The sequence below is a fragment of the Pundamilia nyererei genome, unplaced genomic scaffold (assembly GCF_000239375.1).
Source record: "Pundamilia nyererei isolate P.nyererei 1_Seehausen unplaced genomic scaffold, PunNye1.0 scaffold00014, whole genome shotgun sequence".
In the NCBI taxonomy this organism is placed as follows: Eukaryota; Metazoa; Chordata; class Actinopteri; order Cichliformes; family Cichlidae; genus Pundamilia; species Pundamilia nyererei.
In genome coordinates, this window is record NW_005187415.1 from 6,292,395 (window position 1) to 6,314,431 (window position 22,037).

At 39.9% G+C, this 22,037-nt stretch overlaps 2 protein-coding genes across 13 annotated transcripts in view; both read right to left on the reverse strand.

The window, feature by feature from the left end:
• Positions 1-822, reverse strand: part of LOC102195278 (E3 ubiquitin-protein ligase TRIM39-like) — a 4,665-nt gene extending 3,843 nt beyond the window's left edge. The window contains exon 1 of the mRNA XM_005725306.1: positions 730-822. The gene's annotated coding sequence lies outside the window, so the exon portion shown is untranslated. The remainder of the gene's footprint in view (positions 1-729) is intronic.
• Positions 823-3,276: 2,454 nt separating this feature from the next.
• LOC102195560 (ninjurin-2-like) overlaps positions 3,277-22,037 on the reverse strand; it is a 37,321-nt gene continuing 18,560 nt past the window's right edge. Inside the window, exons 2-5 of one of the 12 annotated variants that reach the window (XM_013908768.1) lie at positions 6,924-7,060; positions 6,702-6,781; positions 5,770-5,959; positions 4,575-4,638 (exon numbers count right to left, since the gene is read on the reverse strand). In XM_013908768.1, the coding sequence (XP_013764222.1) occupies positions 5,790-5,959; positions 6,702-6,781; positions 6,924-7,060 (387 nt within the window). In that variant the 3' untranslated portion in view covers positions 4,575-4,638; positions 5,770-5,789. Of the gene's footprint in view, positions 3,800-4,060; positions 4,639-5,665; positions 5,960-6,057; positions 6,431-6,701; positions 6,782-6,923; positions 7,061-22,037 lie in introns of those variants that run through there. The other 11 variants (XM_013908777.1, XM_013908778.1, XM_013908776.1 and 8 more) reach the window with 11 other exon arrangements.

The following is a 22,037-nucleotide window of genomic DNA, read 5'->3' on the forward strand; positions in this document are numbered from 1 at the left end:
AACAGGTTATTCATGGAAGAAAAAAGAGCTTGATGTGTAAGACATAAATAGAAATAGAGTCAAAACCAGTAAACAAAGATGTTGGAAGTTGTAAGATATGCTTATATGCACATTCATTATTTCTCCACTGAAACTTTAAGAACAAAATCAAGGCAAGTAGCAACCTATTCTAGTCTATGCTGGCAAAATACGGAACTTATCCCATGGTGGAGATCCGGAAAGTCAAAGTTACATGTTATTAAAAGACAAACAGTTTTTAAAAAATAAGTTTGCTGCTCTTTGCCTATCGTACTAGCTTTAGCAAAGTGTTCTGCTTGTGACTTATTGCACACACACACACACACACACATTCATAAAGCACAACCACAAAACCCTGAGATTTGTCGACGTTGACTGACTTTGCGGATTAGCGTTTGGCACATCGCTAACACGAGGCTGTGTACGTCGAAAAGACGACGTTGTGTGGACGTTTGTTCACAACCATGACCGAACTATACTAGTTGCCAAAAAAAAAGAAGACGAGCATAAAAGAAATCTATATTTCTAACTTTATCAGAGACCGTCTAAGAGCTCAGCTCTACGTGGAAACAACGTCAAAGTCCGGGGATGGGTTCACATTTCTGCCGTCGTACCTCGCCCAGTTTTGACCGTATCACGTCGGCGTTTCAACTATCTTTGCGGAGTGTTTTAAGAGAAATTACACAAGATAAAAAAAATGTCAAAGCTTACCTGCCCAAATGTAGCGTTGAGGTTTAAAACAAAATGCAGCTTTTTCACATTAGGCGTGTAGTTTCATTTCCCATTTCATCATCCATCAGTTAATGCGCAGTCTCCGAAGGAAATAGGGGTTTTTTTTAAAAAAAAGAAAATTGTTTATTTATTTATTTTTGCATAACAACCCCTAATTTCTTTATATTTTACTTCTAAAGAGCCAGACTTTCTTAGGAATTTTTAAAAAGTGGTCTTGAGCAATAGTTTTAAAATGTTTTTCAGTCCAGTCCTTGTGTTGAAGGGTTTTGTGTGTGTGTGTGTGTGTGTGTTTTGTGTGTTTTGTTTTTCTTTGTTAAGCTAACACTGACATACGAGTAACTCAAGCATAAAAAATAAACCGAACTCCAGGGATAAACCAGTGCTGTGCCTACACATCCCTGGATTTAGTCTATTCTAATTCTTTTCTTTCTGATGTTACATTCTCAAGCCCGGCTTTCCTGTCTAGTGGGATAATTGCAGAGGGAAGACTTGTCACATCACTGCTGTGTCAGAACTCTGTGATACAAATCTTGTAGTTGTGTCCATATGGAGTATAGACAGGATCGTTGAAGTCATGCAGACAGATAAATCACAGGATGATTTTGGTTTTAAAAAACAAACATTTTAAAGCATGACTACATTTACATTGTAACTAACAGCATTAAAAAATGATATTCAGAAGGGGAAGATTTCAATAACGGTAGCACCTGCCAAAATTGCCAGAGCCAAGTTGACCACCTTCATCTGCTTTATTTGGCAAAGATAAAGATTTTATGCCGGATGCCTAGCACGGGTACAGTCAAATGAAAGAGGCATTCTTGTTGAACTGACCAACATAATTGTTTATAAGATGGTGTCACTGCAGATTCACACTTGAACTGACTAAAACAGTGAAACAGCAAAAAAAATTCCTGTAGAAAATCACAAACTGAAATGATCAGACACTGCACACACTGTGCAAACTGTCAGCCTGACTGATCATCAAGTATTTTGAGATTGGTTGTTAATCTATAGGCTACAGACTTATGGTGCCAAAAACTAATTTCAGTTTTTTTATTTATTCTAAAAAAGTAAAGAGTATCGTTGACAGTTCTACTGGCTGCTCTCTTACCTCGATGAGGAGCACTGCCCTCAGTGGTTCCAGCAACTTGAGCCTTGCTTCTGTCACATTTTCCACATTTCTGTTCTCCACGACATCATTGGATGCCTTTGCACAGTGCAAAGGTGCCCCCAAAGTTTTGCAATTCAGATATCAGGTACTTTAGAAAGCAGTTTTAGATAGCAATTGTCATTTTTCACCATCAGAGGTGACTTTGAGGCATTTTGCCTTATTACTCCTACAACATTTTCAATCATTTGAGTTGCTGGCACCATTGTGCTTTTTCCTGAGATAATACCTTTTTACATCATTAATCAGGCTTACATGCAAGTTGACTCCATTAGGGTGGACAGTCCTTACAGGGAGATAACAATGATGCAATAGCACCTCTGACCTGACTTCACCTGAATCTGGGCCATTTCAAAATCAGTCCATATTCTCCCTTTCAATTTTCTTTTGATAGCCAGTAAATTAAACAGCCTTCTCTGGGAGTGAACCATCTTACTGTTGTTCTCCTTTTTGCGTACTTTACTCCCATTTCCACCACCTCCTGTCTCACTTTCTCATCTCATCTTCTGTCCATTACCAGCTCGGCTGAGCTGCAGCCAACTTCTGGAGAGTCTTGCAAATAATTTAATTTCTGGGGAATGATAGATGAGTTTAAAACCCTGTGGTCAACCTACCAAAGCAATGGACAATGCACAAAAGAGGTGAAGAAATGAGAGCAACCTGGGTGTAGTGGATGGTGATGACTGTTGGGGTAATTTGTGACAGAAGGATAGCAGCAAGAGGGAAAGGTAACTATTGTTTGGAGACAATGGGATTTACAAAAAGACAGGAGGTGGGGCTGGAGGTAGCAGAGTAGAAGATATATGGCCACTTTGGGAGTGACCAGGGTTGACAAAATTAGACATGAGTATATCAGAGGGACAGCTCAAGTTGAGCGGTCTGGACAAAAGGTAGAGATGGTTTGGAAATGTGCAGAGGAGATATCTTTGCTATATTAGGCAAAGGATCTTTAACATGGAGCTGCCAGGCAGGAGAAAAAGGAATACCATAGAGAAAATTCATAGATGTGGTGAAAGGGATGCAAAACGCTAGTAGAGAGAGGAGTGTGCAAGGCATAGGGTAATATGGAAGCAGATGATCTGCTCCTAAAGGGAAGAACTGAAACAAGAAGAATAAGGGCAAGAAGAAGATAGCTTCCGGTCACCTTTTCCTGGAAAAAGTTACTAAAACCAAGAAACACCTGCCGTGCTAGTATTGCACACATATAATCAGACTTTATTATCTTCTTAAGAAAGCTCCATAAACCTGTTTTACATATCTGATAACATCTGGAAATATATTCCCTTGTCCATTTCCCCCATCTGGTCACTAGCTGGCCCCATTAGATGAAGGCATTGTGGAAAAAAAGAGCCCAAACAGTAAATTAGAGCTTTTATTGCATTCAAATAAAGTGTGATCTTTAGTGTAAGTCACTGAGAGGGAAATTGTTTTCACATATTTTGATTTCACTGTTTAGAAACATGACAAAGAAGAATGAGTCTTGTGTGTTCTGCTAGAGTTAGAGCTCAACAAACTGGGGACTATACATGTTACATGTAAGGAATGCATACAAATCTGTTAAAATGGATGTGTGCGCAGTCAGTTACCCATGAAATGCCCAAAACCTGCATGAAAAACTCTCTGGTATGAACAAACGTACATTTTAAGCTGTTGCAAGCATGCTTTTATGGTGGCGCAACTCTAAAAGTGCAATAGTTTACACATGTGCATGTGTATATCAGTGAATGCGCATCATAAGCCACGGGAAGTATCCAGTGCTCTTCATGGCAAAGGTACTGATGAACAAATTGATGCCTGAGGTGATGAAGACTATAATGGTGGTTATGTTGTTCAGGTAGTCCAGACGCTTTTGTAGAGTGGAATTGTTCAGGTTCCGACGGCCTGTGTTGCACACACACGCACACAAACACAATAGAGGAAAAACAGGCATGAGACCAGATGATGACACATTTCTTTTGACCAAAATGCCTTATATATATTTTTAATCTGCCAAAAGAATAGTATAGATGCAGGCCCAAAATAACAATGTTCAGTAAAAATACAATAAGCCAAGTATAGCTTTCTTTATAATCACTCGTTTTATTTAGCTTTTTATTCACAAAGATATTTATCCATTTCATATTTTTTTTTCTATTTTTCTGATGTCAAAGATGTTTTAAAATAAGATGTATATTTAAAATCAAAACAAGCTTTACACTTTTACCGATTAGGCACATAAAAGAAGGGAAGAATACATGTAAAATGCACAGAAAAAGTAGAGACATCTACAATAAAAAAGTACAATATTTGCACAAGCATGTCATTGGAGCAAATAAAACCATGCATGTTTAAATGACAGCTGGTTAAAGTTAAAAATATTTTAGTTCGATTACAGTGTGAGAAATTTGACAAGTGTCTGAATAGGAATTAAGATGCAATGTTTGAACACATGGGATTGTTTTCCAACTTTGTCTTAGGCCAATGTGTCATGCTACTGCACAGATGAAATACTGCTGCAAAGCATGTTGGTGGGTCTGTGCATGACTTGGATATATTTTCATAGTTTTGTGTGTCTCAAAAGTGGAGTCGAGCCAACAGCCAGCGGAAGAATCCGGTCCTCTTGGAGCCGAAGAAGCTGATGAAGAAGTTAATCACTGTGGTGGCGAAGATGATGCCTGTAGCAACGTTGTTCAGGTAGTCGAGTCGTTTCTGATTGGACACCACGTTAAGGTCCCTGCGGGCTGCAACATGCACACACATGCACACAGACAGACACACAAACACACAATTTCAAACATTTCAAACACAACCACCACTCTCACAGTTAACCCATACATACAAACGTTCAGTAATCCAAACAACGGCAATATTGTTGGCTCATCACTCATGCTGCCCTCCATCCTCTTTGTAGTCTATGTGAGTTTGACTGGTTCAGATTTCACTGTAAAACATAAAAACTGAACAGGATTAAACCAAAGTTTGGATTGATCAGCAAGCTCTGTATTGTGCCCATTGGAGAAACTGGCACTGTGACGCTAGGTCAAAAAGTACACCAGTCCTGTAAGACTTCCTTGTTAAAATGCCCAATGTACGTCCTGGTAACAAAATAACGTTTGGGCTCTACTGAGGTTTTGCATTGAACTTAACAGCAAACCATGTGATGTCATTTGTCTCCATTTTGAAAGTGTGACAAGGTAGGGTCGAACGAATAAGCTCTCAGTCACATAGTCTTAGAGAGCAGTCCGTGACTATCAGGAAATTATTGATCACAGGAAAAATGTAAAAAAAAGACTGGGCTTACAGAACCAGCTAGCTAGCCAAACTTGCTCACATTGGCTAGCATCTTAGTGCTCCACTTTCTCAACTTATTTTTGTCTAACAAATAAGTCACTTAGGTTTTTTACACCCACCTTTTATATATAGTCTGTGCAAGCAGCTTATTTTAATATATATACCATAAATCTGTGTGTTTTATAATGGTAAACAAGGATAGAGCTCAAAGATTGCGCAGGAGGGAAAAGTTAGCCCTGCTCCTTCGAAGAGAAGCTGCTCACTGCTAGCAAGAAAGCTAATGAGTATATTTAAAAATCAACTTAACTTTACTGGCATGACTGAGAGCTTGCTCCCACTTAGCTCTAAGACTGAATGTTGAAGCAATCTTTGACTGTAAAGTGTGTATACCTTTTAAAAACATTCATTCATCCACAGCTACTGAACAAACAGCTATTATGCTACAGTAATAGCTGTTTGTTCAGTGGCTGTGGATGAATGAATGTTAAAGGGGACTACTTTGTGGCCAAATTTGGTGTGTGCAAAGTTCAACATTTCATCAGCAACATTAATCAAATGTTTACGTTTATCAATGTACATACATTTGTCTGCTTAATCTGTCTCATAGAATAAAGCGCTGAAATAACCATCGCAGCAAGCAGCTGCGCTGTGTCCCAAAGGCCGATTTAATAATGTTGATAATGAAAGTGAGGCAGATGATGCCGGTAATTAGATTGTTCAAGAAGTTCAAGCACCGCTGACAAGAAGGGAGGCGGGTCAGCTCCAGTCGAGCTGCACTCACACATACACACAAATGGAAAATGCATACATACATTGCACACACACAGATAACCAGAACACAACCATGCAGACAGAAAAAACAGAGACAGACACACACATCTAGTTGGTCCGCTGGCCCAATCCATCCATACTGAACTAAACAATACAATAGTAATATAGTTGATTAGTTAGTGAGTTGGACAATATGTTACACTGGTATGTGTTATGATTGTGTGCTTGTGTGACCACAACCTAGTTATGTGGGTCAGAATCTGTTCTTACTTTCTAAACAGGTGTACATACTAGAACCATTGCCTACGTTACACAGTCAGAAATGCATCCTGGCAAAGAGGCCAGTGCGTTCCATCCCGAAGACAGTGATGAAGATGTTGGTGACAAAGACGAGGAAGATGGTGATGGTTAGGGTGTTGTTCAGGCTGTCCAGGCGCTTCTGGTTGGCTTCTTCATTGAGGTCTCGCCGGGCTGCAATGCACATATACAAACACATACCAAAAATAGCAACAAAACGAGAGCATAAAGTGCAGGGAACCATCATGTTTCTGTAGTTCTTGCATATAAAATGCATTAGATTGCTTATGGATTTTATACCTAAAGCCACTACCTTTAAACCTGCACTAACTGTATTTGACTACAAACAAGTGTCAGTAAATTAGTGTGTTAATATGATGGGTTAAAAACATGGAAGATGGATTTCTGAGTCAGAAGATGTCCAGCCTAAATCTATAATGCCTACCGATTATGATGATCAGGATTCCAGCCACTATCTGAAGAGCCAAGGAAAAGGAAATGAGCGTCAGAACAGCGGCGTAATACCTAGAAACGAAAAGGAAATGCAATGCAAACAAAAGGATAGTGAATAGATAATATTTTTGGCAAACATAAATGTGATCATTGAGAAACAGCTCACAGGTAAACAGTTACGGTTTTGCCTTCTTCATATGTACATATATTGTACCTGTAGCCTGCACCCTGTTCAATGACTGTCTTCATGTGTGTAATGTTAGCCAGGAACAAGGCGATGTCCAGCATGCCTTCAGCTGCTGTTTTCTTAGTAGCATACAGGTTCATGTTCAGGTTGGAGGCTGAACCACCCTGCAATAGAGAGACACAGATTTCAAGTGGGTTATCTTACAATTGTATCCACACACTTCTTTTCAAGTAAGTAGAAGTATAAGAGTGTAAGATACTGATGGCAAAATGCAGTCCCAAATATTCAGTCATTTGGTTATTAAATACCAAGCCATGCTTTTTACAAACTACATTTAAACTCATTCCATCCATTATAATGCAGCAGGGATCTTACCTTGTAATACAAAACGTTTTCAGATAACTGTTGTCATGAATTGGTGCTATTTAAACAACACTGAATTGGATTCCTTAAAATGATCTTCTTTTAAAGTTATCAGAAATTATTAAAAATTTAACTCAGTAGCGTTCAAACACTCATCTCACCCCCAAACAATTAATCAACAAATATAAAGAGCTAAGACAAATACTGTACTGAACATCATTTTCTCTAACAAGTAACTGGCCACAAGAGGGCAGTACAGACCAAGGATACGGTTACAGAATAATCTATTATATTATTTATCATATTCAATATTTGCAACCAAAGGAAAACCAGAGATATGAGGAGTGGGAAAGTTGGTATATTGAGTTCATCTGATACTCTATGCAATCTATTAACAGACAAATTAACTGTTTGAGAACTGCAAGAGAAGAAGTGCATTAGGCAGTTTGTGGCTCATGTTTCATAAATTGAAATTGTGTGCATGTGTGTTGATGTACGGTTTTCTGTGCTTCTGTGTTACTGCAAATCTTCTTATCTCCCCAGGACAATGATTTGGTAGAGCAGCAGGAGATGAGTTTGACTAGAAAAGGAAGAATCGGCCTGGTTTCGTGGTTTTGGCAATTTGGCAATAAAAACGGTGTGTGTGTGTGTGTGTGTGTCTGTGTGTGTGTCTGTGTTTACTTGAATAATCATTGCTATGAGGACCTATTTGAGATTTAAACCATTAAGGCGAGGACAGATTGAGTGGTCTTTCCTTTCCTTTAAAGGACTATTCAGAGGTTTGGATTTGGTTTTAAGGTTCAGGTTTTAATTACACTATTACACTATTTGGAGAGCTTAGAATGTGCATTACCATCTTTATAAAGGTAGCAATAGTGAACGTGTGCAGTGAGATGAGAAGAAATGAAAACATGAGGCATCATTACGTTACTGTATGACTCACAGCACATATAAAGGGCTAAAATTTTCTAGATCTAATTGTCCTGCTATAGAACACAGACTGCAGATGCACATATTGGATTACATGAGACTTATCTATATACTAAAGTGCTCTGTTCGCAAATGGATGGCTGTGTGTATGCATGTGTACCATAAATCTGTTTTTCTTCAGCCTGCATAGAAAGAGAAATGCACTTAGGGAAGACATAGATCACATAAATGAAGTCAGTCATATTCACACTAAGGGCACATTGCACCTCATGACCTCACTGTGCTTTAATGTGCTTTGCTGCTCCAAAATAAACAGCGCTGACATTGCACATGTGCAGCCATTGTTAACACTTCAGCTCCTCTGTTTGCGCCGCGTCTGTTTTTATAATCACCAACCAATTGCGACTGATATTAATTTCAGCTTTTAAGCCATGTATATTCCATATACATGTGCATTAAGAAGGGTTATAGCAAGTATCTGACTTTATAGACACACTCACAAGGCCTTTCATTAGGTTTAAATGGCCTTTAATGCAACCAGCAAGTTACATGGTAGTGACTTACAGAAAGGCAACAGTAACTCAAATAACCACTCGTTACAACCACGGTATGCGGAAGAGCATCTCTGAACACTCACACCATGTTGAACCTTGAAGCAGACAGTAGTCAAGACTGCCTAAACCAAGACCAAGACAGTCGGAGTCAAGACCAGAGGGTATCGGGACCAAGACAAAGTCGAGACGAGACCAAGACTGAGACAGAGACTTAAAAGTCTTTAAACTGCAGCCAGATGCTGCTTTGTTTACGGGTGTCAGGCATATTTATGTGTTTTTGCGATGCACTCGCACAGCCCTCCTCACCGCTGTCTACTGAGTCACTCACTTACTGAGAGGACAGACGCACGCTCCACTTGACTGTCGCGTCTCTCACCCTCTCTGTTTTTGACATAATGATATTATCCTATATCCTCGCATGTGATTGGCCACAATATGGAGGGATCGGAGCATAGCTGAGCCACTGTGTGAGAGCTGAGCAGCGAAAGGAAATGAAGTGAGGAGCCGGCGCTCGCTCAATGGGAGTCGACTCTTCTGATTCACTACAAAGCATTCTCTAAGCACGGCTCTTAGAGCTGATGCTTTTGTGCATGACACATTATCGAACGCTGTGTGTCATGGATACTGTTGACTCCAAATCTCCCGACCACTATGTCGCTCTGAGACAGCAAGACCGAGACAGCGAGACCAAGACCAAGACCGAGGGATACGAGACCAAGACAAGACCAAGACCAGGTAAAAGTGGTCTCGAGACAGAGACCAACTCTAGCAGATAGGCTACAGCAGCAGAAGGCCACACAGAGTGAACTAAAAAAAAAGGAAGCTGAGGCTACAGTGTGCAAGGACAATCCACCAAAACTGGGACAGCAGAAGATTTGAAAAATATTAAGTGGTTGGATGAGTGTCAGTTTCTGCTGATGTAAACAACATGCAAGCGGTGCTTGATCCTGGCTTGTATCATGTATGCTACCTGTAGTAGCAGCTGTGTGATAACATCATGTCAATATGGACCAAAACCTCTGAGCAATGTGTTGAACGAATGCTTTTAGGAAGCAGTTAGTCTTCAATGTGATGATCTTTTGTTGGTTATATATATAAACCATCTTCATCAGGCTCATCTCTTCCTCTCAGGATGATATTACTATTATAATCTATCACAGGCAAAAACTATTGCATAGATCATGGTAAAGCATGACATGGCCACGGTCAAGCCACAAACCCAGTGCTGTAATGCTATGCAGTAATAAACACTGTGGTTTTGACACCCTCTAGTGGAAATTATCTGTTATTGAATAAATGTGGTGTGTTTTGTTGCCATGCCACAAAATACATAATAAATCATGTGGAAATCATAACAATAGCAAAACCTGTTCCTATTTTTATAAGTAATGGCATAATTTAGGCTCGGGGGGGGGGGGGGGGTGAATGCCCTGCAGCATTGGACTTCAACCCAAGAGAAAGCTGTTAATAGCCTGTCCTTTTTAAAACATAATTCCATAAACGTAACCACTTGTTTATTATCTTAAACCCGACAATGAATCTGAACAAAGCAATCTTCTGAACTGAAATGTTTGTAGCTCTGCAAAAGCCAAGAGCCAGCACACCCACACCACACAGGCCTTTGCCAGATGTGCTGCCGTGCAAAAGTAAGCAGGGCTCACATTGCTTACTCTCTCTTTCAACACACCTTTAAAATAAGTGAAGCTGGTTTCAGATTTGTCCGCTTTTGATGAGGTGGTCAGAACACAGAAATGTTTGGATGATCGTAAAAGCCTGGCAGCAGTCGCTATCACGCTGTTTTGCCAGTTTGCTGGCTCAGTGAACATATGGAAACGCTCCAGAAGTTGTAGAGTAGGTGCACTCTGAAGGATGTAAACACAGCGTTCTTAAAGGTCACATGTTTAGGTGTCTTCCTTGCATTCTGACCACAACTGCTGCTAGCGTAGCCATTGTGTTTACATCCTCTTCCTTTCCTTTCACTCCACAAGTTCTGGATGTGTTCCTTCTGCACGGAGACGGCGATTTGCAAGGTGCGCTTTGGTAGCAAATAGCTTTCACTGACACTGTTCATATGAGGTCTGTGGCTTCTCATAACTGTGCTGCTGCAGTTTCTCGAGCAAGCTGTTGATGCTGACATTTCGGTTCAAGTGCCGCAAACCAAAACAAACTGTCCTTTCACCAATGAGGAAAAAGTAGCTCTGTTTTTACTCGGTATTTTTGAATATACTTTACATTGCACTTTATCCAGATGTTTACCAATCCCAGGATATAAAGTCTTGAAATGTTTCTGTGGTTGGCAGTTTATCTGTCATAATGTTGTGATTTTCATCAAAATAGTGCCTGTGGTGTACTTTAGTGCTCAAAGCTTGATTTCATCCTCTGGTACATTTTCATCCAGACTGCGTAGATCTCCGAGAAACTACTCGGCAATTCCCAGAACTGTAAGACTGTCAAAACACCATGAGCACATGTACCGCAGCTTTTCTGTGTTTAAGTGTGTGTGTAAGAGAGAGAGAGAGAGAGAGAGACAGAAACTTGGTAAGAGTTAGGAGAGAGAGCACAGAAAGAGAGAGAAGCACAGGGTGGGTAGTGAGGAAGTGAGAAAAAATATGCAGCATTGGAAAGAGCGAGATGGGGAAAAAATATGCCTGTACACTGGCATTTTTCCATCTTTTTCTCCTTTGGGGACTCGTGGTCGCACTTTATCAACATCAGCCTTGGGAGTGCTGCCAAAACACACACACCCACACACACACACAAATACACACACACACAGACGCACACCACAACCAAAACATTGGAGTGGGCTATACAGATTTACTTACCATGTGTGTTCATTTAGTGTAATGTCTCTCTAAATGTACTGACTGCACTTTTATCATTCTTAATCTGCAGTTATCTTTATTTATTAACACTGAATGATAGACAGTTCTTTTAACTGTTGTTTCACACACGGAGAGAAGTCCTTATTTGCAGCAGGGTTTAGGAGAAGCAGTTCGATGAGGTTAGGACAGTTGCACACATTTAGGCTGTAAAGCTGATCTGAGACAAGCTTCATCATGAAGAACCAAGATTTTTTTTCTTTTTTTCATGCAGAATTATTGAAAAAATACTAAAACACCATTACACTGCCACTACCAGCCTGAACTGTTGCAGGATCAAGCTTGAATTTTGTTTACACTAACAGAAACTGAGGCTCATCAGACGAGTCAGTTTATTCCAGTCTTCTGTTGTCCAGTTTGGGTGGTTTGTCTATACCAGTGGTGTCCAAACCCAGGCCTCGAGAGTCCTGCAGGTTTTCGATGTGTCCTTGATCCATCACAGCTGATTTAAACTAATCATTTGATTTAGGTGTGTAGACCCAGGGTGATATCTAAAACCTGCAGGACACCGGCCCTTGAGGCCTGGAATTGGCCAAGCCTGGTCTATGCGAATTGTAGCCTTGGTTCCTGTTAGCTGACAAGAATGTTACTCAGTGTGGACTTCTGCTGCTGCCCATCTGCTTCAAGTTTCAACATGGTGTGTGCTCAAAACTGCTCTTCTGCACACTTTGGTTGTAGTGAGTGGCTATTTGAATTACTATTGAATATCCCAGCAGATCAGCAGTGTTTGAAAGAAGGTCCTGAGTTCGACTCCACTGCTGGCACCTTTCTGTTAGCGGGGCTGGGTAATTGGTAATTCCAAATTGCTCATAAGTGTAAATGTGAATGGTTGTCTGTGTACCTAGATTTACCCTGCCTCTCACCTTAAGGTAGCTCCAGCAAGTTGTCTCCAAGCCTAAATGCACTGATTTGCTGTCATGTGATTGCTTGATTAGATATTTGCCTACCTAATAATGTGGCCGAGTAAAAACTTGGCATGATGATACAGAAGAAGAAGTTTACCAGAGTTACTACAATAAAAATATTCAAGTTATTCCATCAAACATTTCCTATGACATTTTAATGAAAAACAGAATTTTGGCTGTTTTGTGGATCTCGAAGAATATTCTTGTATTCATTGTGAGCCATAAAAAACAATTTCACTAGCTGGGCCCACGTCCTCATTTTAGGTTTGACAGCGTTTTAGTAGGTAAAGGTGATACTTGGACATGAATTGAGCTGCGGTTTGGGAAAGGCCTCGAAGGGGACTGGCAACGGCTCCCCGGCCTGGCAGATCCCCGTGTACTAAATAGAAGTGAAGAAGTTAAAGAATTGAAAAGGGGAGGGAGGGTGGGGTACGTAAACGAGAATGAACAGCTTGCAGAAATAGTGGAACCTATACAGATAAGAACCGGAAGGAGCGTGGTTAGACAGATATGGACATAATGTCCAAAAGAATTTACTAGATGCAAAGTAACCATAATTTAGTATGTTTACTATGAAATAGTGTAGAGTAAAATAATATTCTTATATAAGTTAATGGTTCCCTATCATGACACTACGGTGGGAAGAAAATTTAAATTTCTGCGCACAGAAGATCTATTTCCTCTTGTGGTTTTGAAAATTGGATTTATATAGTAAACTTTTCCCAGAACCACAGAGCCCCTGTAAAACTCATTCCCCCCCATCACTGAACCTTAACCATAGGCACTGTGCCATATCACATAGTGTACACAATCCACACCCAAACACACAAACCCTTTATAAGACAAATAATGCATACTTGCCTTATGCATATACTATGAGGCACATACAAAAACATGTTGCCCCACGTGTATTGGCAAGCACATTTGTTCCAATAATACACGCAAAAACATGCTTACAAAACTGTACATCTTTACACTGCTAAATGCACACGCACATACACACCAGACCACATGGGAGGCCCCCCTCATCTTCAAAGGAAGTGCTCCACCCCTGTACTCTTATTGGTCACTGTAAGGGCCAATGAAAAGGGAAACCCAACTAGGAGTGGACCTCCGGTGTTCCTTTACTATCTTAATTTTACTGAGTATCTGACTCAGTGTAAATGTACTTGCTTGACTTTCTTGTTCTTCTTTCTTCCAAGGCTCTCAATGCCTAAAGGCAACATCTTTCTGTTTATTTAAACTGCTATTTAGGGTGAGGGAGTTGGAAGAAAGCAGAAAAGTACCTGAAAAGAAACAGACAGAAAGAGAAATAGTCATCAAAAATGGAGGCAGAAAGGCAGTAAGATAAGATGTGTTTCCTTTCACTGGCTGAGTGGCAGCAGAGTATTGTCTCTAGTTAAGACTTACCTAGAATAGGTTGTATCCCACCCTGAAATAAAGCATGAGATTGGAAGAAGATGTGTCATGTCAAACGTATAGTTTTCTTCAAAGAATTTCCAAAACACAGTCACAGGTTGTTGATCTCTGAGCAGACCTATTACCTGCGTAAAGTCATGAGACCTATGATAGTCTAAGAAAATGCTTACATGCAAGAATTCGGAAGAAACAATATGCACCTTTGTGATGTGAAGGAAAAAGCTTGTGTGTGTACATTACCTGTTATGAGTAATGTCCGACAATGTTGTTGACCATCTTTCCTCTGTGTTAAGCATATAAGTACAGTACCGCAATGTTAAGTGGTCTTAGACCACTTTCCCCAAAGAGGCAAGGACTGACCCCCCCCCCCACACACACACACACAAAAGTTCTTCATGACAGCTGAATTTTTTAGCATGGCTCACCCATTTGATGGACGATTTGCAAGACCCTATAATTATTAGGTTATTCGGGGCAAATTCTGCTGCAAGTCCTTAAGTGGAATGATCACTGCGGCATCACTGAGAGTTGAAAAACTGTCTAAATTCTTTCATCTGTAATAAAATGATCAGTGTGGCTGCTCTACCAGGTGTAACAATTAAGTTTAACATCCAGGCATCCATGAAAACAGAATTTATAATATTTAACGGAGTTGGAAGTTAGCAGGGAGTTAGCTCGCTAACTTCCGTTTAAATATAATATACCATGTTCTGACTGAGGGATTTATGAAACAAATTAAAACGTACAGCTCTGCTATCACTTCCAACAAAAACGAAGACAGGAAAGTAAACAGCAGCGACGTTTGTAGGGTTACTGAAGTTTAGTTAGCTGGTATATAATGATATGCTACGTGATCGATAGCGCGACAAAGCTATGTTAGCATTATATAAACAGTAAAGCTGTAGGACGAACGCTAACGAACGGAGTACTTTTTTCAAATGTGAGGGTTCCTAATGATTAAGGGCAAATACAATCGTATGGCAGGATGCTGTAAACAGACCAAACGTCAGTCAGGAGAACCACAGAGATAATCCATCCAAAATACGAGGTTAGTCATTAATATACTGCTGCATGGGCTGGGCTGTAGTTACATCGTAAGGGTTTAAAAACTGAGCTTTAAAGTGATTAGCAGTAATAAAAACCGAGAGAGGCCTGAAAGTGATCACTGACTGTTTTTAGGGGCTTGTTGAGATTAAATAGAACAAGATACAAAGCATTAAAACATGTTAAAAACACAACAGCCTTATTAAATTCAGACAACTTTGGGCCCGGAAGCAGGATTCATCACGTCATCACTTAAAGAAAGGATAGCGGAATTGGTTTGGTTAGTCCCCAGTATACCTTTTTTCCTTTTTCTGACCACTACTCATGCTAGGGCCTTCATCTGGGTCGGAATTTTCTCCAAGACCCAGGTTAGATTGACCACTTTTTCATTTCAGTAATTATCTATCGCTATTACTTGCAGCATTGTCTCACTTCTTCTGTTTTACTGCCAGTTGGCAACCCATTTAATTAGAGCAGGTAGTTTTACTGCCCTCTAGAGCAAGAGAATGTAATTGCTCTACCCGTTACTCATGCCGGTCACTTAGAGTACTAATTATGTGGAACCAGATAATCTTCCGCGGCACACCTGATCATTTCTCACAGCACACCTATGTGCCAGGCCACAGTGGTTGGGAAAACTATTAAGTTTTGGTGTAAATTTAAAACTATTAAAAGCACTATTGAGTCACAAAGCATCAAACACTGTATGAAGGTGCAGAAAAGTCCAAATGTAATGTCTCCTTATGAGGACACAGGGTCTCAAGAGTTTGAAATAGAAGTCAACAAATCAGTGAGTCACAGTGGCTATTTCCATCTGTTATATACAGTCTATGGTCTGGTAAACCGAACAGGAGCATCTAGCAGCTAAAGTGACGTTTCTTTATCTGAGGCGTGGTAACAACCAAACAAAAATGAGACAAATGACTCCAGATTAAGGGTGTAAGATGTGACGTTTTATCCTATACTGGTAACCTGACAAGGGTGTACCCACCTGTCACCCTTCAAATCCATTATGGATTTTGATAGGAAGAAGAAGATCACTTATGTAAGTTGGAGCTACACCATGTAGGGCCCTATAAGTCATGATTATGATCTTAAAATGGACCCTGAACTTGACAGGGAACTAATGCAGTTGAATCAGCAGGGGAGTGGCATGGGAGTATTTGTGATGCTTTATCAGAAGCCTAGCAGCAGCATTTTGAACACCCTGCAGTCGTTCCAGGGAGGCATTACTTAAGCAAGTAAACAAGGAATTACAATAGTCTAAGCGAGATGAAACAAAAACATGAATAATCATTTCCAATTCGGAACGTGACACAATGGGACTCAGCGATATTTCTTAAATGGTAAAAACAAGAGCGAACCAAAGATTTAACGTGTGTCCAGCGTCAGAGCTGGATCAAATGTAACACCAAGGTTCCTTTGGGGGCTCGGGTTAGCATACGAAACACACGAAATGCTTCATTTCAGGTCGTTTACTTTGTGTGTTTGTGAGAATTGGACAGGGGATATTGCCAGTGAACACGACTCAAGTCCAGAAGCAAACAAAAAGAAGATAAACTCGCACACGTGCACACAACCCACTGAACTTTGACATTGAAAAGACAGGAAATAGGCTGTTATCTATACACGCACACACAGACACACAACATTTATCTCTCAGTCACAACACATGCTGTAGGTTTGCAACTTGAGAGAGTGTGACCCTTGACCTTTCCCCCAGTTAGCTAACAAAAAAGTGCACGGAAAAACAGTGTAAATAGTCAGCAACAGCACATAATATGAGCATGAGGCTGGTCTTTACATGTGGTGGACCACATGTTCCCACAGACACCAAAACAAAAACAAAAGATGTTCCCTAATTAAGATATCCCCTGCTTTGCTATCTATGGAAAGTCCCACAAGTCAATTTAATACCCCAGATATGACCATTTGACCTTTTCCTTCTTCTTGTATTCTACCCTCATTATCTATCACATAAATCACCTCTTTCTTTCCAGCTCTACTTTATTTGACAGTCAGACAGAAAATTATTATATTTGTATCAAACCAGCAGAAATCTTAATTTATTACAAACATTCATGGATCATAAATAAAACCCTTTCACGTCAGCACCAGCTGATGCTGTCTGATCCCCTTCTCCTCCCCCGCCTCTTTGTGGTGATCAAAATCAATTTTCCTAGTAGCAAAACAAGTAGGAGGATAGCTGCTTCTATAATTAAACATGATGTTCATCTGAATATAGGTGCTTTGTGAGTTTACAACTTGAGCGCAAAAAAACCTACCCTTTAAAAAGCTCTGAACTTTAGGGCTAGGATCAGTAGGGTTGTGAAGATAAAGGTGAGGGGAAAGCAAATAAAACGTATCAGAGAGTGGTCCTCACAAGTATAGAAGCATAATCATGTTTCAAAGCAATTTTTGATCATGTTTTTTGCTGTAAAAATCACTAATAGAGGGAAACAACTGGGTATTTAACCAAGAGAATACAGTAATTGATTGAAATTAACAGACTCTCTTAGGCGCTGTTCTCCAATAGTTTTAAGGTAGACACACATTAGGGATTATTTATGTTGCCTGGTCATATAAAGTGTGGCTATTAAATAACAAGTATAGCAAAGTACTACTGTGATTATTTTATAACCACACATTGCATTAAGCCATTAAAATGAGCTCCATCTCCATCCAACTACATCGTTAAAATACTTAATGTTTCTGCATCTGTTATGAAAATCCAGAAATCCAGTATGTGATAATGTCATTTTGAAAACGGCTATGACAGAGCTCTTTATTCCTTCTTTCTTTCTTTTCTTTCTTTTTTTTTAAACATTGTTGATGACTCAAAGTCCTTTAACCTTTTAAGCCTCCATTTGCCATCTGGACGGAGGAGAACAAGCGTGTCAGTGATATAATATCATTTGACTCTCAGCATTCCTCACTATAACCACATGGTCTAACAGAGTGTCTCATATCAGTGACTCAGCCAGCTGGCCCCTCCAGCTCTGCAGGGGGGCATGCGAGGTCAGTAGTCTTATAGAAACATTTATACATGTAAATTGCTGATTGGTTTTGTGTTCACTGTAAAGACACGTTTTCTGCAAAATTTGAGTCCATTTCTTAGTAGAATAAATGTTAAAGAACAGTCACTCATTTACACTCAACTAAACGACCTATTCCTAAAAAAATGACGCAAATTTTGGCATCAGATGCTTAGCGCGAGAGTTATTCTTGTGACCACACTTAAGTCTTAATCTAGGCTTAAGTCTGCCAAAGTGCTGTTCCTGCCTTAACCTAACCAGAGGCATGATGTGACCTCCTATTGGGTCCTGGGGAATTTAATTGCTGTTTATTTAAGGTTTCATTTAATTCAGGAAAATATCATTAAAGAATAAAAGTTTATAAAAACATGGCACCGGACACCGGTACCCATCCCTAGTCATCAGTCTGCTATCAGTTTGCAACTGAATGGGGACAAGTTGGCAATTACATGCAATCTGTTTGTGATGATCTCATGAGTAACTCTGCCAAACAGGTGACAATCACAAACCTGTTGCTGTTGACTTATGCAGAAATTCACATCATCTACTTACATTCAGAGTCCAACAGCTGACATAGGCACTTGGCTCCTTTGCTTTTATGCAAGACTATAACCAGAATACAACCATTTAGCAACGAGCTGAGTCGAATCCCCTATTGGAAAGATGCATTGCAGATGATTTGGAGTCGTTGATGCAGACTGACAAGATCTGATGTTTTAATATCCACAAAAACTACAAAAATTAGACCCAATTTACAGTTAGTCACAATATAAGAAGAAAGGGTAACCCGTTAAAGCATGCAAAGACACATTCTGACCATAGCTCAAGGTGCTGGTCTGTACCTATGTTTTTAAGTGTGTGTGTGCGAATCCAAAAATAAGTGTTTCTCCTCTGAGGGCAGTCACACTATAAGATTGTTTCACAAGAGGTAGGTGTGTTTTTCTTAGTATTAAAGGATCATCTGGAATGCTACATACCTTTGAAGAAGCGTGCAGCAGATGTGTGAGTGTGTGTGTGTGTGTGTGTGTGTGTGTGTGTGTAGGTGTGTGTGTGTGTGTGTGTCAGATGGATATGGGAGTGCATCACATGCCAGGAGTATGTGCACCATCGGTGCGTTCTGATAAATTACACGCTGGCATGGCAACATAACAAACACACAAATAAACAGAAATGTTCTTATTGTCTCCAAAGTGTTTTCTCTGCAGTGAAGTTCAGAGATGGAGAGTGTGAATGACATGCATGCAGCAGCAGAGTTAACCTTTGTTATGAAAAAATGAGGTAACTCTGTTGGACTAGGACCAAGAAGATCTCCTATGGGCCCATAAAAATTACATACGATTTATGTGAGGTTCACATAACCATATAGTGCAGCTTTCCACGTTGCAGAAGAAAGAATTTGCACCGTAGCTCAGTTCAGACAAGCAGCAACTGCTTTACGCATAAATTAGAGGTAACATATGGCATCTCATTTATTCATTATTTTCCAAACAGCGGGAGGGATTTTTAAAAAAATCAGTCAGATTTTCTCCAAGTTAATTCAAGCAAAGCAGATTTGAAAAAGCGAAGCCAATCCCAAATTTTTAGGCTCTGATCCAAGAAGAATCAACAACAGGGCGAAAGGAATCATCAATTCCAGACAAGTTTTCATTTTGTGTGTTACGATTTTGGTTTGACTGATGAAACGTGTCCCGTGCATACAGGAGGAACTGTTCCTCTTCAAGCATGGATGGAAAGGCAATAGAGGCTAAAAAGATAACATTAACCCTTGTGTGGTGTTCGTATTTTTGTTACTCAGCCAGTGTTCATGGATCTGGTGGACCCGCTAGAGTTTTGGCTTTCCAAATTAACACTATCAAACAATTTTATGTTAAATTACTCAACAGATGTTTACTTCATCCCAATTACAAGACATATGAACAGCAAACATGGTTAATTTTTTCCCTTTACCTTTGTTAGATCACATTTATGAATTAATGTGCTTCTCGTTTTTCTTTTATATAAAATGTTATAAATAAATCAGTTATAATCAAGTGGAGTGAGTGGAAAGACACAACACATTTACACGTGAAAAAATAATTAATTGTTTAATTTTTCTTTTGACAAAAACTGAACACGGGTCTCACACACCCGAACACCATACAAGGGTTAAAATAGCGTGCCACCAGGTTGTGTGTTTGAGGATTAACACACACGCACTCAAACACACATGATTTGCATGATGGTGACATTCATTTGTCTCCAGGCGGGTCCACACGCTGTGGAAACACATTTATGTCTTTAAATGCACGTAAACGCACATATACACTAAATCATACACATGTACCTCACACAATGGCGTGTTAAAAGAACCTTGGTAACAGTAACGTCCACCATGATTTGTTGAGTTGCAAAAGTATCCTACTCATTGTTAAGAGTTTGCTTGAAGTTGCTATTACAAGGAAGGCATGTTTGGAAAGTTGTCAGCCTGATGTCAGCGAGTCTTTGTGAGCACAGCAATGGCAGCAATAGCTGGAATTCCTTGTCCATCTCTGCAGTGTTTAACCTGTCATAAAAAGAGCTTTGCAGTTATATATATATGCACTCGCTTAACCAGGGAATCGCAAATACCATTTGTTTTTCTTGGTAGATTATACCATTTTAAATTGCTTTTTGAGTTGTCAACACCTTCAAAGAGGTTAGGGGTAAAGAGCAAGTTGGACAAAGACTCTTTATGGTGAAATTGTTTGCTCTTATGGGAGAAGGCTAAAGACCTTTGTTGGAGGAATGCTGTCTGTAAACATCGTGCCACGCCACTGCTGCAGCAGCAGCACATCAGTCATTTGAAAGGGAAATGCTCCATGAAACAATGTTCGTGTGACAGACTTAAACATTTCTCAGAAAACAAATATACCTCCATTTCCTTTAAACTTGAAATTTGCAAATAGTTCTCACACCAGTGCTACTGTAGGACATTCTGCAGTCATGACCAAGAGGTTATTTTAAGCTGCAAACATGCAAAATCTTCTCTTGCGTATGTGTGAAAGACTGAGCTGCAGCCATAAATTCTTAGGGACATGACTCTACCAATGCTCAGCACCTGCTCAATTATCTCTAGAAAGAATCTGAATTTAAAAACTAAACTGGAGGACATCTCGCAATCAGATCTGAATAGTACGCTATATTTAGCACCACAGCTGTTGGATTCAGATCTTCCTGGGGCCTTTCTGTATGGAGCTCTCCCTACACACTGTCTGATTTCCTCCCACAAATGAACCAGTCCAAGAGAATGGGGGTTGTTGTGCTTTGCTAGTGCTGTGTTGGGCACCCATCATGCAGTTAATGTTGATTTGTCTTCTCGACATCCATGTAGTGAATCTCCTTTTCCACCACATCCCACAGGTGCTCTATTATACTGAAACTGTGGAAACCACTTTGAGATGATTGAACATTGTGACATGGTGGGTTATCCTGCTGCACCAGAAGATACTGTGGGTGTGGATGGATGCATGGATGGATGCAACAACACTCAGTTAAGCTGTAACCTTGAAACTATGCTCATTTGGTACTAAGGGGCTGAAAGTCTGGTGAGGTCTTCTGCTGCTGTAGACCATCTGCTTCAAGCTTTATCATTTTATGCATTCAGAGGTGCTCTTCTGTATTCCTTGATTATAATGAGTTATTTGAGTTACTGTTGCCTTCCTATGAGTTTCAAGCAGTCTGGCCATTATCCTATATTTTCTCTTTTTCAGACAGTTCTCAGTAAACCCTATAGATGTCTGTGTGAGAAAATCCCAGTAGACCACATTCAAAGTCACTTAAATTCGTTTCCTTCATTCATTCAAATGCTTTGTTTGAACTTCAGCAGGTTGACGTGACCATGTCTGCAGGCCTAAATACCTAAAGTGGCAAGTGGATGTATTTTTTTTTTTTGCGTATGGATCTTGTAAGGTTGAAGTGCTATCATGTTTGTGGTGCATTCTGCTATAGTGGATGTGTTCAGATCTACATTTTATCATTTTAGACACACACA